This window comes from Eptesicus fuscus, chromosome 11, assembly GCF_027574615.1.
Source record: "Eptesicus fuscus isolate TK198812 chromosome 11, DD_ASM_mEF_20220401, whole genome shotgun sequence".
In the NCBI taxonomy this organism is placed as follows: Eukaryota; Metazoa; Chordata; class Mammalia; order Chiroptera; family Vespertilionidae; genus Eptesicus; species Eptesicus fuscus.
Window position 1 is genome coordinate 91,036,046 of NC_072483.1, and position 25,156 is coordinate 91,061,201.

General features: G+C 59.1%; 1 protein-coding gene across 2 annotated transcripts in view; it reads left to right on the forward strand.

The window, feature by feature from the left end:
* The window catches only part of STAT1 (signal transducer and activator of transcription 1), a 34,206-nt gene extending 10,330 nt beyond the window's left edge, over positions 1–23,876 (forward strand). The window contains exons 6-24 of one of the 2 annotated variants that reach the window (XM_008146505.3): positions 379–457; positions 1,772–1,863; positions 2,053–2,204; positions 2,867–3,025; positions 3,879–3,971; positions 5,858–5,917; positions 6,575–6,604; positions 6,694–6,787; positions 7,860–7,901; positions 9,364–9,447; positions 10,052–10,150; positions 11,183–11,318; positions 13,206–13,255; positions 14,164–14,258; positions 14,947–15,092; positions 16,069–16,254; positions 17,444–17,519; positions 18,234–18,336; positions 22,852–23,876. In XM_008146505.3, the coding sequence (XP_008144727.2) occupies positions 379–457; positions 1,772–1,863; positions 2,053–2,204; positions 2,867–3,025; positions 3,879–3,971; positions 5,858–5,917; positions 6,575–6,604; positions 6,694–6,787; positions 7,860–7,901; positions 9,364–9,447; positions 10,052–10,150; positions 11,183–11,318; positions 13,206–13,255; positions 14,164–14,258; positions 14,947–15,092; positions 16,069–16,254; positions 17,444–17,519; positions 18,234–18,336; positions 22,852–22,866 (1,791 nt within the window). In that variant the 3' untranslated portion in view covers positions 22,867–23,876. The remainder of the gene's footprint in view (positions 1–378; positions 458–1,771; positions 1,864–2,052; positions 2,205–2,866; positions 3,026–3,878; positions 3,972–5,857; positions 5,918–6,574; positions 6,605–6,693; positions 6,788–7,859; positions 7,902–9,363; positions 9,448–10,051; positions 10,151–11,182; positions 11,319–13,205; positions 13,256–14,163; positions 14,259–14,946; positions 15,093–16,068; positions 16,255–17,443; positions 17,520–18,233; positions 18,337–22,851) is intronic. The other variant, XM_028153205.2, reaches the window with a different exon arrangement.
* Positions 23,877–25,156: the final 1,280 nt, after the last annotated feature.

The following is a 25,156-nucleotide window of genomic DNA, read 5'->3' on the forward strand; positions in this document are numbered from 1 at the left end:
TCAGAGAGGAAAGGAGAGGGAGAGAAAAATAGAAACATCCATGATGAGAGAGAATCATGGATCGGCTGCCTCCTGCACGCCCCACACTGGGGATCCAGCCCCCAACCCAGGCATGTGCCCTGACCGGGAATCGAACCGTGACCTCCTGGTTCGTGGGTCGATGCTCAGCTACTGAGCCACACTGGCTGGTTGTATAATTTCTTTTCTAAATAAAGTTACTATATATTTATTAATGAAACGGTCATTATTTCATGTCTATGACTCAGATTTTGCAAGTCTCGTCCGTCCGAGGGAGCAGGATTATTGCCATGGTTTTCTGGGTCTTCTACAGTTTTGGAAGCTGATCAGTAGCATCCCTGTTTCTGTCTTTGTTTATAGTGCATAGAGCATGAAATCAAGACGCTGGAAGACTTACAAGATGAATATGACTTTAAATGCAAAACCTCGCAGAACAGAGGTAAGCTCGCATGCAGAGCGGTGCTCCTTGGCCGTGAGTTTTTCCGCCTGCGTGAGCCACAGAGAGCAGTCCTCCTTCCCATGTGCAGATATTTCCACGCGGAATCGCTCGTGTGGCTGAGCCAGGGTTCCCGGCCCTCAGTGCTGTGGCTGTTGGGGGTCAGATAATGTGTTGTGCAGGTGTCCTGTGCATGTCTGGCTTGTACCCCTAGGGGGCAGCAGCGCTATCCCCAGGCCCCAGCGTTGTCCTTGGTGGCAGGGAACCTGTTACTTGTTGTGTCTAGCCCATGGCTGACAGAGACGGTTAGGAATGTGGGGTGAGTTCCCAGCCCAGCGCCTAAAGCTCCCCCACACGTTCCAGCTCCGCGTGTGTGCTCTGCGGATCACGGTCAGCATTCTTCTCGTGTCTTCAAGCAGTAGCTCTGTTTTGTTGTGTTTTTGTTTTAATTTTTATTTAATTAATTAATAAATTAATTTTTATTACTGATCTCAGAGAGGAAGAGGGAGGAAGAGATAGAAGCATCAATGATGAGAGAGAATCATGTATCGGCTGCCTCCTGCATGCTCCCCACTGAGGATCGAGCCCACAACCCGGGCATGTGCCCTGACCAGGAATTGAACCATGACCTCCTGGTTCATAGGTCAACACTCAACCACTGAGCCATGCTGGCCGGGCTTCTTGTTGTTTTTGATGATGACAGCAACTGAAAAAACCCATGCGCTGTGTAGAACATGTGGGGTACTGCTGTGACCCCAGCAGTCATTTGGAGGACAGCGTGGTTAACATTAGAGCAGAGGGGGATGAATGGTGACGGAAGGAGTCCTGACTTGAGGGGGTGAACACACAGTATACAGAGCATGTGTTATAGAATTGTACACCTGTGTAATGTTATTAACCAGGGTCACTCCAATAAATTCAATAAAAAATAGTGGAGAGATCATGCGTATGATTTGGGTAAAAACTCAGAGAAGGAACCTCAACTACTCTTACTTCCTAATCATCTACTTCTCTCAGAGCCACTGCGGTTTTGGAGTTGGCCCCGCAGATTCCTTGAGGTCACTGTGACCGTGACTGCAGAGCCAGGCAGTGCTGCTGCCACCCGGCAGGGGCATCGGAGACCAGGGCTTTTTCGTGCGTCCAGTTCTTACACGTGGACGTTTTCCTCCTCCTGTTCAAGCGAGATCGGAGCAGACCCGACTGGGACCTCTCGCCACGCAGCGTGGGCCCCGCTCTGCTGCGGGCCTGTGAGGCGTGGCCTTCGCTCATCCTGTCGCCTTCACTTTTACATCTGCCTGTTGTCTCTGCCACTCACAGAGCACGAAGCCAACGGCGTGGCCAAGAGCGATCAGAAACAAGAGCAGATGTTGCTGCAGAAGATGTACTTGATGCTGGACAACAAGAGAAAGGTAGGGACTCGCCTTCCGGGAAGACTGAGGGGCAGACTGAAGCTCAGGGTGGAGGAGAGGCGGTTTTTATAACCACTGACATAGCGCCCCGCTGAGATGAGAGGCTAGTGGCTTTGCTTTGTAAAAGATCGTTTAAAGCTCAGCGATTAAAGGTAAATTTATTGTGCTTTGTCTCGCCCTCTCCTGCAGGAAGTCGTTCACAAGATCATCGAGGTGCTGAACGCCACCGAGCTGACCCAGAAGGCCCTGATCGGCGACGAGCTGGTGGAGTGGAAGCGCCGGCAGCAGAGCGCCTGCATCGGGGGGCCCCCCAACGCCTGCCTCGACCAGCTGCAGAGCTGGTGAGCCTGGCCTCGCACGCTCCACCGGCCGGGGTGCCCCCTCCCTGCTGCCCCTGGGCCACGGCACGCGTCATTTGTGCCGGAACACCAGGGACATGGTTGTCACATAACATGTTGAACAACGTGGGTCCTGACGATTCATTAAAACAAAACACTTGAGGCATTTTCCAGGATGACATGAGGTGACAGTTTGTGTGGCCGTTCGTCCAGTCATCCACCCCATGAGTACGTCCTGAAGCTGCGTGCAGCCCTGGCCAGGCCTGGGACGCAGGGGGAGGGCGGCTGGTCCTGGCCGGGAAGGAGCTCTGGGCGTGCAGGCAGGAGGTGGCCGGCCGTGGGTGATTCCAGCAGCGCATGCTGCCAGCGCTAACCAGTTCCATGGGGGGCGAGGGGAGGGGTCGCCTCAGAGGTTTCCAGAAGTTGGATGTGCACTTGAGAATCAATAGGAGGGCTTCGTGGTGACCAGAGAGAGCAGCACATGTTAGTGTTTTCTCCCCAAACACCACCGAGAGGAGTCTCGTCCCCCATCGGCCCCTGCGGTGCGAGTGCACCCGTGTGGTAGTGCGTGTGCTACCTGTGAGGACCCCTGGCTGGTGTCCGCGGGCCCTCGGTCCCGGCCGCTGTGGGCTGTTTCTGACCGAGCCCTGCCCCGTGCCTCCCAGGTTCACCGTCATCGCTGAGAGCCTGCAGCAGGTCCGCCAGCAGCTGAAAAAGCTCGAGGAGCTGGAGCAGAAGTACACCTACGACCACGACCCCATCACGAAGAACAAGCAGGCCCTGTCCGACCGCACCTTCAGCCTCTTCCAGCAGCTCATCCAGAGGTGAGGGGGGCTGTCGCACCTCCGCAGTCCTGTTCCCCCGAGGGAATCTGTGTGCTCATCCAGATCAGTAAGGAGGGTCTGATGGGCCCTGGCCGGTGTGGCTCAGTGGATAGAGCATCGGCCTGCGGACTGAAGGGTCCAGGGTTTGGTTCCGGTCAAGGGCACATGCCCAGGTTGCGGGCCTGATCCCCAGTAGGGGGCGTGCAGGAGGCAGCTGAACAGTGATTCTCATCATTGATGTTTCTGTCCCTCTCTCCCTCTCCAGTCCTCTCTGAAATCAACACAAATATATTTATATTTTACAAAGGAGGGTTTAATGGGTTACATAAACTTTTCATTGCCAGTCAGTTCTTCCCCGAGTCCGTCCTTCTGTGGCCGCCTAGAGTGGGAACTAGTGAATGTCACCCCTTCTCTGTCCCTCCACAGCCAGGCTGTGCAGAGTCGGTGGGTCTCCCCTCATCAGCCGTGTCCGCTCCCTCTGGCCTCCTCTCCTCCCAGGCTCTCACATCCCCCCTCCTGAACGCTTAGATCCGATGCTGTGCACGCTGCGGAAGGATCATTGTAATAAGTCGTTAGCAGGTTGGCTTCTCAGCGCAGACTGCAGTGCACACAGCCCAGCTGAGGGTCTCGCTGGCGAAGAGGATCACACCTCAGGACAATTCCTCTGGTTCTGTCGAGAGCAAATGAGACCCGATCGTCGCTTTACTGACTAGGAACCCTCATTTTACCCACCATCAGAGCCCTCCAGGCTGCTTCTTAGCTTGTGCCCTGTACCCCCTTCCTCTGTGGGAGATCAGTTTTTACTGCTCGGCCTTCCTGGAAATGCTAACCTGTGCTTTGCTGGGACCCACAGCTCCTTCGTGGTGGAGCGGCAGCCCTGCATGCCCACGCACCCGCAAAGGCCGCTGGTCCTGAAGACGGGCGTGCAGTTCACCGTGAAGCTGAGGTGAGAACCCCGGGCTGCAGCCCGCTGCCTCCTGTGCCGAGCCTGCTCCCCGCCTCCTCCCACAGCACTGCCCGGGGGCGCATCTGGGGAGGAGTTCGCAGCGGGCACTTCATTCCGAACCCTTCTTCAGGCTGAGAGTCTGGTCTTGCCCACTAGAGCTGTAACAGGTGTGTGTGCATACACGTGCACACCCCGATTTTTTCCAGGGTAGATGCATGTGCATTCCCTGAGTCACAGCAGCCCCTTCCCTCTCGAGCGTCCGTGTGGGGAAGAGCTGCATTCGCCCCCAGAACCCTTGCACCTTGTGTGTGGGGCCTGGGACACATTTTTCTATCAAGTGGGTTCATGGCTCTCTCATCAGATGTGCAGTTACCTGAGTACCTGCAGACGACTGTGGGAACAGCCTGTGCCAGTCCTCACAGGGTTTGTCCACGTCTACATAGCACATGAGTTATGTGTGTGTGTACATAGACATACTTGCACACACAAATACATATGACGTGCAGCGTTTTATTTCTAAGAACCGGGATTCTGCTAGTTAGTTGTTTTGCGGCCTGTTTTTCTCCTGATGATAAACTGCGGAGACGTTTCCATGTGAGGACACATGCTTTCCCTCCTGTGGAGCAGCTGCCCCCGCTCACCTGCACCTCCAGGGGCGCAGCGGGGCTCTGGGGCGCAGCACTGGCCAGGGGAGCAGCACCGGCCAGGGGAGCAGCACCGGCCAGGGGAGCAGCACCGGCCAGGGGAGCAGCGGGGCTCCGGGGAGCAGCACTGGCCAGGGGAGCAGCGAGGCTCCGGGGAGCAGCACCGGCCAGGGGAGCAGCGGGGCTCCGGGGAGCAGCACCGGCCAGGGGAGCAGCAGGGCTCTGGGGAGTAGCACAGTCCAGGGGAGCAGCACTGGCCAAGGGAGCAGCAGTGGGCTCCAGGGAGCAGCACCGGCCAGGGGAGCAGCACCGGCCAGGGGAGCAGCGGGGCTCCGGGGAGCAGCACCGGCCAGGGGAGCAGCAGGGCTCTGGGGAGTAGCACAGTCCAGGGGAGCAGCACTGGCCAAGGGAGCAGCAGTGGGCTCCAGGGAGCAGCACCGGCCAGGGGAGCAGCGGGGCTCCGGGGAGCAGCACCGGCCAGGGGAGCAGCGGGGCTCCGGGGAGCAGCACCGGCCAGGGGAGCAGCGGGGCTCCGGGGAGCAGCACCGGCCAGGGGAGCAGCGGGGCTCCGGGGAGCAGCACCGGCCAGGGGAGCAGCACTTGCCTCGAGTCGGCCCTGGTCCCATGTGCTGGGCTGTTAGTGAGGTTGTAGGTGCTACTTCCTGGCGCTACACTCAGCACCCTTGGGTCCTGGCACCCACAGCCGGGAGGGCACCGGAAGTCTTATCCCGTCACCTGCTCCACACGGAGTAGAGCGAGATGTAAGGGCTCCTGCCCGGGGCCTCCAGCTCAGCAGAGCACAGCAGGCCTGAGTCTCCATTGCTCTACCCCGCCCGGGTGATTAGAGAGGGGACCCTCATTCTCCTGATGAGGGGCGATAGTTTTTATCTTCCCCCAAGGGAACAAGCTTTAGTAAAAGTATTTACTATATCTTACCCACACAATTGACCAAAAGTAGAAATTTTGTGAAAACCCCGTGTGTGCTAGGCCGTGTAGGGAGCAGGTGCGCGCTCACTCTCAAGAGTCTGCCGTCGCCGCTCCGCCCGCAGTCACAGCTGGGCGTGTCCCTCAAACACACTTCCGACGCCCAGGCGCGCAGATAAAGATGTCAGTTTCATTGTTTGTGTAACCCAAAGCTGGAGAAGGTGGGGTTATCTAAATGTTTATTGATAGGGAGTTGGCAAAATAAATTGTAATCGATAGTTTTTTTTAAGTAATAATGACTTTCATTTTTCTTTCTAGATTGTTGGTGAAATTGCAAGAGCTGAATTATAACTTGAAAGTCAAAGTTCTGTTTGATAAGTAAGATATCTTGAATACTATCTAAGATGCATGACCTATTGAAATGTGGCCGTTGTACGGGGATCCCAGCAGGTTTTAATTGTAGCTCCCACTCCTATCCCTCACGCCTGGCCTGTTTAGACGGCACAGGAGCAAGTGTACAAGTGTGAGCTGGTACTGAGCGAGCCTCCTGGGCCGCCCCGCCCGGGGGAGGCTGCAGGTGCCCAGGCTGCCGTGACTCTGCAGCCGAGGACTAAGCTGTCACTTCCGAAGGTCCCTCTCGGTTTCGAGCAGGGCTCTGCTGAGGGGAGTCCTCGGGGCTTGGCCCAGTGCTGTGCGTGGAGTAAGTAGTTGCTCCATAAACGGTGACGACTGAGGCTTGCCTTGCGTGAGGGCGTGCTAGCGCCCATTAGCTAGTTCACGCCTCACTGCTGCTTGGTGCTGTTCGCATGTTGCACAAATGAAAAGTTTCTGCCCCGTAATTTATTACCCAGGGGAACTGGGCAGGCTGGTGTGGGAGCGAGTGAGTGAAAGGAAGGGCAGAAAGCCCACGGGTACAGATATACCTTTTTGGTGACCTTTTATTTGTACGTGTAATTTTACATTTTTGATAAAGCTCATTTCAAAGCTTAAATGCGTAGATAACATTTTACATAGATCCTTTTTTTTTTTTTGCAGAGATGTGAACGAGAGAAACACGGTGAAAGGGTACGTAAGTACTTTGCACTTATTCTACCACCTTCTTTCTTTGTGTCCTGGTTCCAAGCCGTTGACGCATCTCTCCCTCTGCTGTCCAGGTTCAGGAAGTTCAACATCTTGGGCACACACACGAAGGTGATGAACATGGAGGAGTCCACCAACGGGAGCCTGGCGGCCGAGTTCCGGCACCTGGTAGGGCGGCCAGGTCCCCTTGACATCGCGTCTGCTTTCCTAGGACTTCGTGGGATGTGGGGGGCCCCCTGGGAGGAGATGCCCCTCTGTGGCTGGCGACCACCCCTCCCCCCAGCGCTCGGGGAACCTCAGTCCCTCCCCAGCCCAGGACTGTGCACTCTGTTTGCTGCGTTTCTCTCCCAGAGACACTGTATTTGGGGCGCAGGGACTCAGCGTCTCCCACACAACAGTGCGCACATAAGTGACCTGCACGTGGCGCCTGGGACCTCGCCTGCAAGGGCACGCGCTCTGGCACTGCCGTTTCCCCAGAGGTTCTTGTCGCCCCCACGTCCCGGCTGTGCCTTCTCCCCGCCCAGGTGTGGCCGACCCCAGGGTCCCCTCGGCCCCCTCCTCACGTTCGCCTCCTGGGGGCCCTGCACCACTGCCACCCGGCAGCAGGCACTAATCAGGGGTGGAGGTGGGCGGTGCCTCGGCTTCCCCCCTGCAAACCCAGGGTGCATGCTGAGGACGGGCTGGTGCTGAGCCCTCAGTGCTCTGGAGCCTGCAGGGAGGCTCAAGGCAGCCTTCACCTGGTGGCCTCCTGGCCTCCCGTGAACAGCGACCCAGCCAGGAAGCTAGACCTGGTGTGAGCGCCTCGGTCCAAACTCAGGAGCCCCAGGGCGTCCAGAACTGCTCTCGGACCCTAAGCTGTTCCCTTGACAACAAGGATCGGCTCCTTGTGAGGACAGTCTTAGCTGGGCCTGGACTGCTGGGCCTGCCCGGGGGACTGCGGGGGCAGGTGGGGGCAGGAGAGGCCGAGCCCGGAGCCTGGAGCAGCTGGGGAGGGAGATGGGTCGCGGAGGGGAGGGAGGGCAGCAGTGTCCTGGCTCCTCCTGTGCGTGGGTGCTGGCCGATGCCCGGCGGCGGGCAGGCTCCTGCCTGGGACCCCGCACGAGGCCCCGTGCCGTGTGCTCTGGTTCTGAGCACAGCTTCCCGGCCGCCTTCTTCCCGAGGCCGACTCTGGGGTGATTGTAAATGAAAATAGCACCTTCGAAGATCGGGCCGTGTACTAAGGTGTCTCCTTGTTTTACAGCAACTGAAGGAGCAGAAGAACGCCGGCAACAGAACCAACGAGGTGAGTCTGTCTCATCCGCAGGCCTGTCCGGGGCTGGCCCAGCACCCCCATGGCCGGGACGCCTCGCACGGCGCTCAGGCCCAGCAGGGCAGAGCGGTGGGTGTGTGGGGACTTGGTGCATCTGTAGTAACAGCAGACACTGCATTCGTGGCTTATGGCTTTCAAACGGTTCTGCTCACAAGTGGGCCGGACCCTCCCAGCCTGCCCGGGTGGGGGATGGCGGGTCTGCAGGCGCCCGAGCTCCTCACGTTGAGCAGGGGAGACCTGGCCCCACAGGTCTGCAGGAGTAGCTCCGGGTGCAGAGGGGTCGCTGTCAGGACGAACTGGAGGCCGGTTTCTGTGTCTGCCCTGCGGAAACCGAGGTGCCCCTGCCCCCACTCCCTCAGGGCAGCGACCTTCTGCCGTGGCCTTTTCAGAGCCACATCCTGGAGGATCGTGTCCGTGCTGCATTCAGCAGTGAGCTGTGCACGGGACGGCAGCACAGGGGTTTGGTGTGGAATGTGTCGTCCCTGGTGCCCGCACAGCGTGCGTCCTTCCTCGTCGCCACCAGCACAGTGGGGAGCCCGGGGCCGGCCCTGACCTGTAGTCTCCGTGGCCTCTGGTCTCCTGTCCTCGCGGGGGAGCGGCCGCACCTCTGGTCTGAGATGTGATCTGGTATTTGCTATGCCAAGTGCTGAGGTCCCAGAAGCCTCACGAGAGAGGGCCGGAGGACTGGCCGTGAAACGTGGGTGTATGCGGACCTGCATGTCCCGGTGGCGCCGGCTGTGACACTGCCCACCGGCTGCCACCCCGAAGTTGAACCTCTAAGTCCGATCCGATCCAGCCTGTGGACGGGCCGCCCGGGACCCACGCTCTCTCAGTGCGAGGTCTTACCTGCTCAGAGCACAGAACCAGGGCGAGCGGGCAGGGACGTGCGGAAGCCGTGTGAGACCAGAACGCGGCTGTCCTGCTGAGGGGCTGGCCAGGCTCCCGGGGCCTCCCAGCCGCTCCCCGATGTGGCACTGTGTTCCCTCGGGGCTGGGGGGGGGGGGGGGCCTGGGAGGGCCGTGTTCCCATTTCCGATACAGATGCTCACGTGAGATAACAGGTAGCTAGGCGCTTTGAGAACCACATTTCTACCCACCCCCAGGCTTGTGCACATCGCCCTCCAGTCGGGGATCACACCTGGCCCGGCACCGCCCACCCCACCTGCCGGAGTGTGCAGCCCGTGGGGGAAGGGGCGCGGGGAGGGGAGTCGGGGGGTCAAGGAGCCTTAGTCGAGACAGTTCTTCCCCTGAGTCAGTGGTCCTGGCCACGGTTCCCGCGCTCCATGTTGGAGAGAACACGGGACGGCTGCCGTGACCGGCCTGGGGCGGGAGGGGCACGAGCCTCTGCGTGGCCTGGCTGGGCGCAGCTCTTGGCCTGGGCGCCGGGGGGTCTCGGGAGCTGCAGGACCCGGATGACCGCGCCCCCTCTCTTCCAGGGCCCGCTCATCGTGACGGAGGAGCTGCACTCCCTCAGCTTCGAGACCCAGCTGTGCCAGCCGGGTTTGGTGATTGACCTGGAGGTGAGGGTTACGCGGTCCAGCCGTGGGAGACTATTTCCAACTGCTTGCTTGTGTGTTTATTCCTCAGTTTTTTTAGAGGAATTTGCCTACTTGCTTAAAAAAGGCGATCTTTTCCAGCCAATACTGTCTTAATGATTCATGAAGCTCGGTAATTGAACTGCCCTTCAAATTCTGTAAGCAGATTGTTTCAGTTGAGCTCTTCTATGTTAGTTTTTATGTGAAGCATTGAGACATATTTCCTAACTGAAAGATAAATCAAAAACAAATTAAGCCCTGGGCAGTTGGTTGGAGTATCGTCCCCATGTACTGAAGGGTCCTGGATTCGAGTCCCAGTTGCGGGGTGTGTGAGAGGCGACCAATCAATGTTCTTTCCCTCTCTCTCTTTCTCTCCCCCCGTCTCAAGTCAACTTTTAAAAAATGGCAACCTTAAGAGAAAAAAACAAATTAAACTATGAGCGAAAGAACATAACTTGACATTTTAATTTTGAAGTGTAACATCTGTGTAAATTTACCAGTGATCCCTGGCTCGGGCCTGAGGCCGCGCAGAGGTCCAAGGCGATATTGCTGTCACTCAGGCGGCTTCCTGATCTCTGTCCTCTTGCAGACGACCTCCCTGCCTGTCGTGGTGATCTCCAACGTCAGCCAGCTCCCCAGCGGCTGGGCCTCCATCCTGTGGTACAACATGCTGGTGACGGAGCCCAGGGTACGTACACACTCACGTCTGCTTTCACCCCGGGCACCCACGCCCCCTGCTCTAGCTGCCGCGGCTCCAAAAGAGCCGCCAGGGCCGGGTGCTGAGGGACATAGCGCAAGGGGCACGGCCAGGGGTCTGGAGGGATTCTGGGGAAGCGGAAGCTTGTGGATGTGTTTTGAGTGAGAACTGTGATTTCCCTCGGGTTTGACTAAACCGGGCAGTCAGTGGTCTATTACAACTTACTGTGGATGAGGCCTTTATTGTTACTTCTTTAAAATGGGTGCATCTACTAAGTAACCTCATTGTTAGAGTGTGCACACTCCTCGCTGACTGATTCTAGTCGATTCTCATTGTTCACTGTACTCCAGCCCCTCAGTCACCGTGACCACCTCCAGCCCTCAGTCACCTAGTCACCGTGAAAACTGGTTTAGCAAATCCTGAGCCCAAAGAAGGGGGTCAGGCTCCTCAAGCCTCGGTTATAAGCTCTCGTCACCAGTTCGTAGGTGACCTGTCTGGTGTCCCTTGAAAGACACCTTCCCGCCGAGTTTGCTGGTGCATTAGCGTCAGGCTCCTGCCCACAGCACAGCCTCGGCCTGAGCACCGCCCACCTGGCAGCACCGGCTCCCGAGGCAGGTCCTGGCTGAGGCAGGTCAGGCAGCACTTCCCATTCAGGCAGCGAGGCCCCAGACGGCACAGGCCGACGCTGGCTGTGCCGGCCTCGGAAGGACCGATCCTCTGAGAGGAGAACTGGGGGGGGGGGAGGGGGGGTCGTCTACCTCAACGGGAAGCATGCTGTGGGTGACGCATTTCTCACCGTGGTGCACGCACGGCCGCGAGTGAGCGCAGGAGCACGTGGGTCTGTTTCCGAGCGACGTCCGTTCAGGGCGCACTGAGTTCACAGGTGGGAAGCTGCAAGCCACGCGCATCGGCCCTGGTTCTCCGTCAGCCGTGGGAGTCACGGAAGCCAGCACCGCTGTGCTGGGTGCCTGGCCTGTGGCCGTGGCTCTCGGGGAGCCGCTCACGTGGGTGTCTTCTCCCCAGAACCTGTCCTTCTTCCTGAACCCGCCCTGCGCGCGCTGGGCGCAGCTCTCGGAGGTGCTGAGCTGGCAGTTCTCTTCCGTCACCAAGAGAGGCCTCAACGGGGACCAGCTCGCCATGCTGGGGGAGAAGCTGCTGGGTACGCACGTCCGCTCCGTCCGTGAGCCCGGAACTCGCGGGTGTCCACGCGCTCCTCCCCCTCCTGCTCTCCTGGTCAAGGGGGGGGAGGGGAAACTGGGGCTTCCCAGTGCAGCTCAGAGCTGAGCGGGCGGGACCCGCACCTCGAGAGCCAGGCCGGCCAGAGGTCCAGGTGGCCAGGTTCCCACGATCTCGGTGGCACTTCTGAGCAGCGGTCCTAAGAGAAAGACGCTTTAGCATCATGAAAAGTGTATTCCTTGTGGCTAAAATAAGTTCCGAAGAGAAAGGTCAAGTCTTTTTAACCTTGGAGCGAAAACGAAGTCTCCACCACGTGCGAATACGGCTGGGGCCCGTGCACGGCACACCCTGGGCGCCGGCCTCAGCGGCCATAGGAGGCCCTGCCCACTGCCCACATCGGGACCCCCTGACGAAGAGCTTCGCCTGCCTGGGCAGGTCCCCCCAGGCAGATGGTCCCCTTCCGGTGGCCAGTGCCATGGTGGACGAGTCTCCCACCCTCGGCAATCAAAGACCGCTCGTCTCAGGCCTTCAGTGGGCGAGAGTGTCCACACGAGTTCACGGGCAGCGTCGCTGCGGACGCGCTCCTTGCCCAGCAGCGCTGCGCGCACTGCAGACGCCCAGGGCTCCCCCGACCACAAGGCTCACTGCAGCGCCCCCTCTTGGCCACGTAGCTGCTTGTGCCACTGAAGCAAAAGTAGAAAGTCGCCGTATTTCTTCTCCTTAGTTGATGAGACTTAAGAAAGATATATTTCTCTCTGTAATGGCTTATTTGTGATTCTCTCTTTTAAAATACTTGTGTGTTTTCATTGACTTCAGAGAGGAAGGGAGAGAAGCATCCATCGGCTGCCTCTTGCACACGTCATACTGGGCATGTGCCCTGACCAGGCATCGAGCCATGACCTCCTGGTTCATGGGTGTATGCTTAACCTCCGAGCCACACCGGCCGGGCCATTTGTGGTTCTCTTTGAGGAGAGGTGAGCTCCCACCTCTGATGGCCTGGGCTGCCCTCATTTGTGTTAACTAGTAACCCCGAGGCCGCCTTCCCCTCCCTTTTCTCTCCCTCAACATCTGCCCTGGCTGGTTTGGCTCAGTCGATAGAGCATCGGCCTTCGGACTGAAGGGTCCTGGGCTCGATTCCAGTCAAGGGCACATGCCTGGGTTGTGGGCTCGATCCCCATTAGGCAGTATGCAGGAGGCAGCCGATCAGTGATTCTCTCTCGTCATTGATGTTTCTATCTCTCTCCCTCTCCCTTCCTCTCTGAAATCAACAAAAATATGAGACTCATGATTTGCATCGAACTCCCTAGCCCAGTGGTTGGCAAACTCATTCGTCAACAGAGCCAAATATCAACAGGACAACGATTGGAATTTCTTTTGAGAGCCACATTTTTTAAACTTAAACTTCTTCTAACGCCACTTCTTCAAAATAGACTCGCCCAGGCTGGGGTGTTTTGTGGAAGAGCCACACTCAAGGGGCCAAAGAGCCGCATGTGGCTCGAGAGCCGCAGTTTGCCGACCACTGCCCTAGCCCATGTCCTGTTTGGAGGAGGGGTGAGGGAAATGCCTAATTTAATACCTAAAATAAGCTTATAAAGTCAAGTGTTTATGCAGCAGGTGGCCTAGGGTGATCTTGGCCTTAGCTGCATTTTTAAACCAACTCTGTAGGTCACTGGAGAGGGAGGCCGTGGGGGGACTTGGCCCAGGGAGGGACACGCGGCGGCTTCTGCAGAGAGCGCGGTACGGAGAGCAGCCATGAGCACACAGCCTTCCTCTGCCGGGGGCTGGCTCCTCTGAGAGCAAACCCGAGCCGGGCCAGCCCGCCCACCTCCGGCACTGACCTGTTTGCTGACAACGCTTTTTTATCCGTTAGGTCCTGGCGCCGGCCCCGACGGCCTCATCCCGTGGACGAGGTTCTGCAAGGTGGGCCCGCCCCGCTTTCCGTCTGTCCTTGGCTCTCTGCGAGGTCCGCGCTCTCCCGGTGGCAGTCCGCGCCCGGAGTTTACTTTGGCTCGTCCCTCTCCCCGTCGCCCCGGGCAGAGCGTTTGCTTTCCTTGGCACCGAGGTTGGCCTCGCAGCGAGTCAGACAGGAAGTGCCGCCGGGTGATAACATTCTCTCACATCCCGGGCGGGTCTGGTGTGCTCACACGGCCCCTTTGGCAGCGTGTTAGCCATCCGTGAGAACTGTGCTCCGTGCCGGGTGGGTGGCTTGGCGCCAGATGAGCTCCCCCAGCCACCTCAACCCCCAGCCAGCTCAACCCCCAGCCACCTCAACCCCCAGCCACCTCAACCCCCAGCCAGCTCAACCCCCAGCCACCTCAACCCCCAGCCAGCTCAACCCCCAGCCAGCTCAACCCCCAGCCAGCTCAACCCCCAGCCACCTCAACCCCCAGCCAGCTCAACCCCCAGCCACCTCAACCCCCAGCCAGCTCAACCCCCAGCCAGCTCAACCCCCAGCCACCTCAACCCCCAGCCAGCTCAAGCCGAGGGACCAGCCACCAGCCGGAGGGAGTGATTAGGCCCCTGAAGTCACCAGGCTGCCGCCTGCTCACTGCCGCCGCGAGCTTGCTACTTGCTGCTGGTCTGTCCGGTGGAGGGCAGCTTTTGTTGTGATTCCCCGGGAGGTCATTCCCTGGCCGGCTGCTCCTGTTTGGGAGGGAGGGGGAGGCGGCCCAGGAAAGGCAGAGCTGGGTGTCTGGGCACCAGGAGTGGGGGCTGCCGTGTACGGGGCCGCCTTTGCAGAGTCCAGCCTGGTGGTGGGAGGCGAGGGGCATGGGAAGTCACCAGGACTTGGGTTCCGTGTTCCTAATGTGTGTCCTGTTTACTTGCAGGAAAATATAAATGACAAAAACTTTCCTTTCTGGCTTTGGATTGAAAGCATCCTTGAACTCATCAAAAAGCACCTGCTCTCTCTCTGGAACGATGGGTAAGGGCCTTGGCAGATGCAGTGTTGAAACCTGCGTTCAGCACACTCCCGGGCCGTGCGTTTGGCCCAGGCCTGGCCCGGTGCTGAGACCTGTGTGTGTCTCACAGAAACGGGGCTTCCAGCGCCCCTCAGGGCTTGGCCGGGGGGGGGGGGGGGTAGCCTCCGAGATGACACTGCACTGAGTGCCATTCATACAGTTATTGAGCACCCACTGAATTGCCCCAGGGAAGGAAGAAAACACTTTATTATATATTTTTTAAATACGTTTTATTGATGTCAGAGAGGAAGGGAGAGAGAGATAGAAACATCAATGATGAGAGAGAATCATGGATCGGCTGCCCCCTGCACACCCCACACTGGGGATCTAGCCTGCAACCCGGGCATGTGCCCCGACTAGGAATCGAACCGTGACCTCCAGGTTCATAGGTCAACCATCAACCACTGAGCCACGCGGGCGGGCCAGCAAGTATTAACTGCTCACCTAGACCACCTGCTGGGCCCGTGTTGGCGATCCTTTCTGGACTTCGGCATACCGGAGAGAAGTCCTTCCTGAGTGTGGGTTAAATCGACGTTAAAGCCTCTGAGTAGCCTGCCCGTTAGCTGTTCTGTCAGGGCCCAGCGACCTCGATAGGAAGTGAACATGAAGGTTAAAGTCACCACTGACCCGAATGCCTCGCCCTCCCGCCAGGTGCATCGTGGGCTTCATCAGCAAGGAGCGCGAGCGGGCGCTGCTCAAGGACCAGCAGCCCGGCACCTTCCTGCTGCGCTTCAGTGAGAGCTGCCGCGAGGGCGCCATCACCTTCACGTGGGTGGAGCGGCCGCAGAACGGAGGCGGTAAGGCCCATGGCCCTTCCCTCCCCGCCAGGCAGCTCCTGCAAAGAACCAGCTTCCGACATAAAACCGGAAGCTCTCCTCTCCCAGCCACCCCAGGCAGGATTCAGTCCGTTGCATGAGTGTCTGTGGTTCCCTCATTGCCCGGAACCTGGTGTGCAGGCATGGTTTTTAAATACACGGCACGTTCTTTTTTCTTGTTCTCATCTGTAGACGGAAGGGGAGTCAGTATGAGTGGCAGCCAGGTCTTGGCAGGGGAAGGCCGCGGGGGCGGGGGCAGGCACAGGTGCGTGCAGGAGGGCGAGCATAGGGGCAGGCAAGGTGCGTGGGGGGGCGGGCACAGGTGCAGGCAGCCTTTCTAAGATGGGTCCGGGCCTGGGTGCAGCCCTCCACCTGCCGTCAGACGGGGCAGATGTAAGTTGACATTCGTTACATTGGATTTCTGTTTAACGAATGAATCCATGACTGAAAAATGCCCGTTTTGGGGGGAAAGGCTGAACCACAGAGAAGGGCAGGATAGGGGAGCCGCAGATTGCTGTGGGGGCCGGTGCTGTAGGTGTCGGCGTGTGATGACAGACACAGTGCTGTCGGTAGTAATGACTGCCCGCTTTCCCCTGTTTGTGAAAGGACTAGAGGCCCGATGCACGAAATTTGTGCAAGAGTAGGCCTGCCTTCCCCCGGCTGCCGGCACTGGCTTCCCTCTGGCACCCGGGACCCGAGGTTCCCTCCAGCCACCGGCAGGCACCCGGGACCCGGGCTTCCCTCGCAGCCTCTGCTTTGTCCGGAAGGTTGTCCAGTCTAATTAGCATATTACACTTTGATTATTATAGATTGTAATCGACTTAGTGCACCGCCTGCGTGGCAACCTGAGGCTGTGATTGGTTCTCAGTCTCCGACCCCTCGGCTCGGCTGTGCTCTGCGTCTTTCCTCTGTTGTGCTGGGATGTTCCACGGACTCACCGCGGTTTTCTTCCCTTTAGAGCCTTACTTCCACGCGGTGGAGCCCTACACGAAGAAAGAGCTCTCTGCGGTGACGTTCCCGGATATCATTCGCAACTACAAGGTCATGGCTGCTGAAAATATTCCAGAGAACCCCCTCAAGTACCTGTACCCCAACATCGACAAAGACCACGCCTTTGGGAAGTATTACTCCAGGCCCAAGGAAGGTGCGTGCCCGAGTTCTCACCTCGTCGCCTCCTCAGGCTCAGGCGCCCCCGGGGCCCTGGCCTCCCGCGCGTGCGAGGAGCCGGCACGACCCCGACCCCCACCCCCATGCTGAGCCATCGGACGGCCACTGCCTTTCAGATTGCTCAGAGCGGCTTTGAAAACACGGCACCCACACAGCGCAGCTGACCCTGTGCATTAATCAGCCTGAAAATAGCTGCTAAGAAACGAGTCAACGCCTTCTTGTTCTAGAGGGTGGGAACGGTCATTTCTCGTCTTGTATATCTGTCACGTTATCACTTTTCCACGTGGAAAGGGTAAAAGGTGGGACCGCTCTGGCCAGCTGATTTATGCCAGCCTGCTCCTGTTAAAATCGGGTAAACTGAGGCCCAGGAGAAGTGCCGGCGTTCAGGGGGTGACCCAGCCAGTAGGGGGCGTGTTGTGAACAGTGCCTCTTGTGAAGAGCAGACCTGGCGTTGAGCATGGCCTCCTGCTCCCCTGTCCTCCCTGCGTGGCACTGAGGACGCCCGGTCAGGCTCACCTGGCTGGGAACATGCCAGCAAAGCTGCGTGCTTTTCAGAACCTGAAGCCTCAGTGTCCGCAGTTACTCGGGGGAGTTGCCCTCCCTCGCCCGGCCAGCTGTGTGGTTACGGCAGCCGGGCCGGGCCGCAGAGCCAGGCACAGCTCCTGCAGGGTTCCGAGCCTCGGAAAGAGGAACCGCTTGGCCTGAGCCCGGTACCGAACCCTCCCCTCGCCTTCCTTGTTCACATTCCCACCAGAACTTCAGGTGACTCAGCTAGGGAGCTCGGACCCCTTAAAGTGACAGGACTCCAGTATCTGACTGTCGAGGAAAAATAGTCACTTTTTGTTGTTGTTCATCCTCACCGGGCGATATCTTTTCCCTTCAGTTTTTTAAAGAGAATGGAAGGGAAGGAGGAGACAGAGCGAGAAACATTGATGTGAGAGAGACACATCGATTGGTTGCCTCCTGCACAGGCCCCAACCGGGTCCGGGGATCGAGCCTGCAACCGAGGTACGTGCCCTTGGCCGGAGTCGAACCTGGAACCCTTCAGTCCTTGGGTCAATGCTCTAACCATTGAGCAACCGGCCAGGGCCCAAAGTAACACTTGGTGAAAGAGGCGTGCCTGTGCGTGTGGCCCCGCTAATGGCGTGTCCCCGTGCTCCTTCCAGCAGCAGAGCCCATGGAAGTCGACGGCCCCAAAGGGACGGGATACATCAAGACGGAGCTGATTTCCGTGTCTGAAGTGTAAGTGGCAGGAGAGCGTGGCCGCCCCGGGGGCCGCGGAAGACGCTTGCACTTTGCTTTCCTTGTCCTTGTCGCCGCCGCCGCACTCAACCCGATGGGAAGACCCCAGTTAGCGGCCGGTGTCCCCGCCCCCGCATTTTACCGCCTTAATATAAAAAACAAAAAGCAAAACAAAAAACACCCCAAGTTGTATTTAAGGGATATAAATCCTCCCCAAACGGAGACTTTGAAAAAGTGTGAATAAAATGAACGAAAACCGATCAGAGTGGGAGAGGAGTTCTTTTCGATCTGGAAAAGGCCACCGTGATGGTTGAGATACGTTTCTTCCACCAGCTTTTATTTTGTCGTTTCGTTTCATAAAAGGTAGACAAAAAAATTGGAAAAGTCACGGTCAGTAGTTTGGCCTGAGCGCTGTGGGGCGCATGGAGTAGCCTTCATGTAAAATCTCGGGATCAGCCTCCTCTGCACTCACACCGCAAGGTAGGGAAGAGGGACTCGCACCGAGCCGGGCCGCGCCCACGCCCCAGGCAACATCGCAGGGGCCGCGCGGGGACAGCAGCCTCCCGGGGTCTGCACTTTTTAAAATGCATTTTGCATTGTGCCCACTTCCTGCCATAACAACAACAGGACGGTGCAGTCACAGGCCGCCGCCGCCGTGTGCGGGCAGAGCCCTGCCTTCCTCGCCCAGAGCTAACCCTCCCTCTCCCGTTCCAGGCACCCTTCCCGACTGCAGACCACAGACAACCTGCTCCCCATGTCTCCCGAGGAGTTTGACGAGGTGTCTCGGATCGTGGGCCCCGTGGAATTCGACAGCATGGTGAGTGCCCGCCCCGAGGGCTGGGGGCTTCCTGGGCAGGGAGGGCCCCTCGCCCCCGCAGACCTGGGCCAGCTGCAGGGCGTCAGACGGAGCCTGGCAGAGCGGGGACAGGCGGCTTCCCGTCGGCGGTGCCTAAACAACCACGTCATCCCCAGGACTTCTACCCCTGGCGGCAGCACCTCCCAAACTAGAGGCATCTCAGACTCAAGAGCCCTCACCCTTGGGGGCTGTCCCCTGGCGATGTCCCAGCATCCAGGGACTAGGACCCCTGGCCCGGTTTGCCTGGGGCCTGCTGCTTCGGGGTGGGAGCTGTTACTCTCAGGGGCGCTAGTGCGTGGAAACGACAGCGCTGATGGGAGACGTGGCGGCAGCAGGGAGCCCTGCCACCGGCTCCCGGCTCCCGGCTCCCGGCTGGGACAGGTGCGAGCTGCTGGCACCTGGGCCCGGAGGGAGGCAGTTCATGAGGGTCGGGTCCGAGGCCTCTTCCCGTGGGAGGAGGGCTTTCGTCTGTCAGACGTGCTGTCTGCTCATCAGCCTGAAATCCTCCCCATGTTTTTGGTTGGCTGGGTTTTTGCTGACACTGTTTCATTTTAAGCTTTTCCACACGAAGCCATTCCAGCTCATTGTGAAAGAAGTGTTTCACATCCTTCCAAACATCCCGTGTCCTTGCCGGCCTTTCTGCTTCTCCGGGACCTGCGGACCGGCGGGCAGTCGTGGGGAGGCAGAGAGCGGGGAGACTGCATGGGCTCTGCTCTGCACACCTTCCGGGCCCAGGTCCATGCGGGCAGGGTCCCAGTCACACCCCCAGGGCCCCAGTCACACCCCCAGGGTCCCAGTCACACCCCCAGGGCCCCAGTCACACCCCCAGGGCCCCAGTCACACCCCCAGGGCCCCAGTCACACCCCCAGGGCCCCAGTCACACCCCCAGGGTCCCAGTCACACCCCCAGGGCCCCAGTCACACCCCCAGGGCCCCAGTCACACCCCCAGGGCCCCAGTCACACCCCCAGGGTCCCAGTCACACCCCCAGGGCCCCAGTCACACCCTCAGGGTCCCAGTCACACCCCCAGGGCCCCAGTCACACCCCAGGGCCCCAGGTCACACCCTCAGGGTCCCAGTCACACCCCCAGGGCCCCAGTCACACCCTCAGGGTCCCAGTCACACCCTCAGGGCCCCAGGTCACACCCTCAGGGTCCCAGTCACACCCTCAGGGTCCCAGTCACACCCCCAGGGCCCCAGTCACACCCCCAGGGCCCCAGTCACACCCCCAGGGTCCCAGTCACACCCCCAGGGCCCCAGTCACACCCCCAGGGCCCCAGTCACACCCCCAGGGCCCCAGTCACACCCTCAGGGCCCCAGTCACACCCCCAGGGCCCCAGGTCACACCCTCAGGGTCCCAGTCACACCCTCAGGGTCCCAGTCACACCCCCAGGGTCCCAGTCACACCCTCAGGGTCCCAGTCACACCCTCAGGGCCCCAGTCACACCCTCAGGGCCCCAGTCACACCCTCAGGGCCTCAGGTCACACCCTCAGGGCCCCAGTCACACCCTCAGGGCCCAGGTCCATGCGGGCAGGGAATGCATTTATAAAACATCAGTAATACCTGCTTCCAGGTAAGTTTCCGGTATGTCACGTCCTCACCTGAGGCAGCACAGGCTAAAACCCTCGGACCGGCCTTGCTTACGCTGCCTGATTGCTGACAAAATGTCTGACAGTCACTGAGAAAAATGCCCGGGCAGTGAAAGAGCCAGCAGCCTTTCCTGTGGACAGGTGGACAGGCACCTCTCTGCTAAGGTCACGTCCTCTGTAGTGTCCCCCCGGCCCTGGGGAAAGTGCTTTGAGAGCCGACACGAAGGAGGCGTAAATAGAAAGCCTATTCCAAACACGTGAGCCGGCCCCATGGCCTAGCATCGACCTATGAACCAGGAGGTCACAGTTCGATTCCTGGTCAGGGCACAGGCCCGGGTTTCGGGCTCGATCCCCAGTGTGCGGCGTGCAGGAGGCAACCGATCCATGACTCTTTCTCACATTGATGTTTCCCTCTCCTCTCCCTTCCTCTCTGACATCAATAGACGTATATTTAGGGGGAAAGAGAGCACGTGAGATAGGCCAGTGGGACCACACAGCTGCCATTCTCCCCTCTGCTGTCCCTGAGCACGTGGCCTGGGCCTCCTGGGCCTCACACACCACAGGCGACACGCCTCGGGCCCTGGCTGTGTGCCAGCACCCACAGGTAGTCACTCGGTCCTCACACCGCCTCCCAGCTGGCACTACTGTTACTCCCATTTCTGCGGGAGTGGAAATGACTTGATGAGAAGGAACAGTGAGTGAGGGCGGGTGTGTGAATCCAGGGGTGTGGAGAGCCTGCCCTTGTTCACCGTCCCCGACGCCTCCCACGGACAGCGGCCTCTGCTCCACTCAAAGCGGCGCCTGGAGAAGCTGGCGGGGCGGGGTGGGGCGTCTGGTCTGCTGTGGACGGGCCCAGTGGGAGGCGCCGTGTGGGACGGGCCGTGGGCCTGGGGTGAGAGGCCTGTGCTGGGGCTGGACATTGAGTTCTGTCTTCTCCGTTATCTCCCTTGGCCCCGGGGAAATAAGATGGATGAGTTCCCTCCATCTGTGCGCAGTCCGAGTGCATTCTCCGTGCTCTGAGCGATCCTGGGAGAGAATGGAAACCCTCAAATAAACGCCGAAAGGGCTCGGGGTCTCCAGCTGTCCCCTGTAGCCAGCCCATCCCATTCCAGATGATTTCCTTCATTTCAGGGTCACAGTCCATGTAGAATAAATAACCCTGTCACACACGCACACGCACACCCCCGTTACAGGTGGAGAGGGCTTAAGGAGCTGAGAGGCCCGCGTGCGGGCGCACTGCCTAGACACGCTGGGCTCGTCCGGACTGAGGAGACGGCCTTGTCTGTCCGATGGCCTGTCCTCATGGGCCGCGGTTCCCACAGCCTCCTCTCCTGGGATTAGGCACCTGCCCTGACACGGAGTGACCTCGCAGAGCTAGTCCCAGGGCTGGGGGCAGCAGCTCTGGGCGCGGGTGGGTGGGTGCCCCGGGCGATGCCTGTGCCCCTCGGGAGCAGGAGCCCGAGGCCCCGGGAGGTTGTCCGGGGACGGCACGCAGGACCACGTGCACGTTCGCCTGGATTTCCTGTCCAATAAACGCCTTCGCCAGGAAACCTCACCGCTCTCCCAGGCCTTTGGTCCGAGCTGATGTGACGATAAGAGGGACCTTTAGTCGTGGTTGCTGTCCGTCTGCCACGCGGCGGTCCGTGTCCAGTTTAGCCCTTGAGCACCCGTCTGCCTTAGCTCCTTGGGTGGGGGACTGAGAGGCAGGGCCTACGAACACGCCCGTCACAGCTGCTGAGGGACGGACAACTGCCCGGGCTTCCTCTCCGCCCTCTCCTCCTCCGGAGTCTACCCCCAGCTGCACTGTGGCATCAGCCGCCCTGGAACATGGTGCTTTTCATCCAAAACCACTGGCCTGGCGCTCCCTCGGGGAGCACGCCCTGCCTCCCCCCCCCCCCCCCCCAGGCACCCGCCCGTTACCCTTAGCTCCTCACTCCCAAGCTCCGAGGGCCCTTCACCTCCGCGACTTGTGTCCCGAGCCCCTTCCTCCTAGGAATCTGCTCCCACCTCCGTGGTTTGCCCATCGTGTGCTCTTACAAAACCACTTCTCTGAGCGTCACCAGGTGCCCCCCCAGTGAGCACTGGGACTGAAGAGAATGGGCATTTCGGGCTGCGCACCCCTCGTGCAGGCCGGTCAGTGTGTAGGATGCTCAGCAGCATCCCTGGCTCCGCTCACTAGGTGCCAGCAGGAGAGCCCAGGCCGGCAGTGGGCAGGTGCCCTCTGGGTGAGCACGCCCGCCTGCCAGGTGCCCTCTCCAGGCAGCTGAGCAGGAGGCACTGCTGGAGGCGAGGGGGTCCTACCGTCCGCGGCTCTCCTCCACCTGAGAGACAGTCCGTCTCATTCCTGCCGAGCGGCCTGGAGGCACGTCCCTCCCTGGTTCTGCAGGAGCAGATTTGCTGGTTGCATAACAGCCCGGAGGGGTGGCCAGGACTAAGCCAGCAGGCCGCAGAGCACTAATCCATCAGCTTAGGACAGTGGTCCGCAAACCTCGGCTCACGAGCCACATGCGGCTCTTTGGCCCCTTGAGTGTTCTAACGCCACTTCTTCAAAATAGACTCGCCCAGGCCGAAACCGACTTCTGCGCATGGGCCACGAAGTTTCAGTCGCACTGGACGTGCGCGCCCGCACGTGGTGTTTTGTGGAAGAGCCACACTCAAGGGGCCAAAGAGCCGCATGTGGCTCGAGAGCCGTGGTTTGCCGGCCACGGGCTTAGGGGATGGGAAGGCCTCCATGAGTCCCGGGGAGGGGGCCGTGCTGACAGGCTGTTCCCCGGTACGTGCTGTTGGAGTCGTCTTCCTGCTGCTTTGGTAACAGACGGGCCGTGTGAGAGCCCTGAGCCTGCCCTGGCAGAGCCCTCACTAACCGCCGACGTGTCCTCTCTCCGCAGATGAACGCCGTGTAGAGCCCGCGCCTGCTCGTCTCCGCCGCCACCTGCCTTCGCCCCTGCCGCTCCCTCCTGCTCTCTGTCCTCGGCGTCCTGCTTCTCGGGAAAGGGAAGAAAGGCCCGGTGTCCGCAGCCTGCTGATAGCAAGCGGAGTCCCCCAATTCAGAACCCCTGTTCCCCGCAGGGCTGCGTGCATCCAGTTAAAGGTAAAGGGAGAGGCCCTCTCCACGGAGCGAGCGGGCCTCCGGGGAAGGCAGGCAGGACTCCCGGGGTGAGAGTGGGAAGCGGAGACGCCAGCAGCACCCAGCAACTACTCGCCAAGCAGGGCCAGCCCGCAGGGTCGGGACAGACCCGCTCACTTGGGGACTCGGGCAGGTTTCTCTGCCTTAAACGGGCTGGAAGTTTCCCCGGCTCCCTGTGAAGCGGTTCAAAGCTACGTTTCTCTAGAATCACACGCCCTCCTGGCCGCGGGGCCATCCTGACCCTGGGCAGGGAGAGCAGCTGTGTTCTGCCTTTTGCTGTAACGCCCACACCAGCCACTTGCAGCGAAAGACAAATGCTCTCTCTCGGGGATTCGCTCTTCTGTCACGGTTACGATTCTGGCTGAGACCAGTCGAGGGAGCACATTTCCGCATCCGGGAGCTGTGCTTTCTGTTTCAACGTGAGTGTGCACAGCTGAAGACGCTGCCTCCATCACCATGGCCGTTAGTTCGAGCGCCTTCACGCTCTGTCCGGGAACAGCTGCTCCCAGCAGCGCTCAAGCCAGAACTGATACTCTTTCCAAGGTTGAGTGTAACTTAGGTGTAGACAAACTCAGAAACTCAGTTCATGTTTCTTCAGTGGGTTAGCTTGTCTTTATTGTTACTCCTGGTATTTAGTCTCCTAGTCATAACCTTTTCAAGTTGACAAAGAATAGCTGGCCAACCATTAGCCAGAGATACTCGGAGAATCCAATCCTGTGAAAGCTCGTCCTGTGTAACCGATTGAGAATGGCTTCTTTCCGCTGATAAAGTGTTTCTCTGACAAAGGCCTTTGCCAGTGGTCCCGTCGTCTGTCATGCTTCCCCGGGCCGTTTTGACTGGTGGTGGTCTGTGACGTGTGTTGTTACGTGCCGCCTGCCTGCCTTAGTTCTGACACAAGTCATGTTTGGGGTTGGGTTTGACACGGTTCTTCAGATGCGTCACAGCCTGCTGTCCTTGCAGCTGCGTCTGCTCCCGCCGTCGCCGCGTCACCGTACCATTAAGCCGACGCCTCCCTGCCGCACCAAGTGCCGCTGCGCCTGGTCCTTTGTGCCGAGCAGCAGCCAGGCCTCCTCCCCTTCACACCTGAGGCGGCGGCCGGCCGGGTGTGCGTGGACTTTGCAAATGGAAGTGTAAAGGAACAGAGACGTGAACAAACCCGTGTTCCTCGCTGCTGGGGTTCCCCTCCCTCTGGCGTGTGTTCTCTGGGGGCGGCTCACCGCACGGCCCTCGCCTAGAGACTGCCCGCTTCTCAGGGAGCATTAAACGCTAGTGCGGGTCCCATTGACAGCATTCGGGTGAAGATTGTAACGGTTACTGGCATTACGTGTAGATTGGGTGTGTTTTTTTTTTTTTAACATGATTAAACTTAAAAATATATTTCCTTTTTTGGGGGGTGGGGTCAGAGATCTGGGTAAGTTTGTTTTACTTTTTTTGTTCTTGCTGCTGTTGTTTTTCATGGAACAATGATCAGTCCTTTATTTTTATTTTTTTTAACGTTTCTTTATTGATTTCAGAGAGGAAGGGAGAAGGAGAGATAGAAACATCAATGATGAGAGAGAATCATTCGTCAGCTGCCTCCCGCACACCCCCCACTGAGGATCGAGCCCACAACCCGGGCATGTGCCCTTGGCTGGAATCGAACCTGGGACCCTTCAGTCCCCAGGCTGACGCTCTATCCACTGAGCCACACCAGCCAGGGCAATGATCAGTCCTTTAAAACAGGTGGGGAACGTCTGCCCCGGGGGCTGTATTAGGCCCTTTGGTCTGGCCCTGCCAAGGCATGAGGGGTGAGCTAATTACATATTTGACCAAATAGAGCAGGCTAATTTTTTAAAATATATTTTTATTTAACTCGGAGAGGGAGAGAGAGAAACATTGATCGGCTGTCTCCTGCAGGCCCCCTCCTGGGGATCGAGCCCATAACCCAGGAATGTGCTCTTGACTGGAATGGAACCGGTCAGTCCGCAGGCCGACACTCTATCCACTGAGCCACACCAGCAGGCTACTTTTTAAGTGGATGCTTCTGTTTGGCCCGAGAATGATGTTACAAATACCCAACGGCCCCT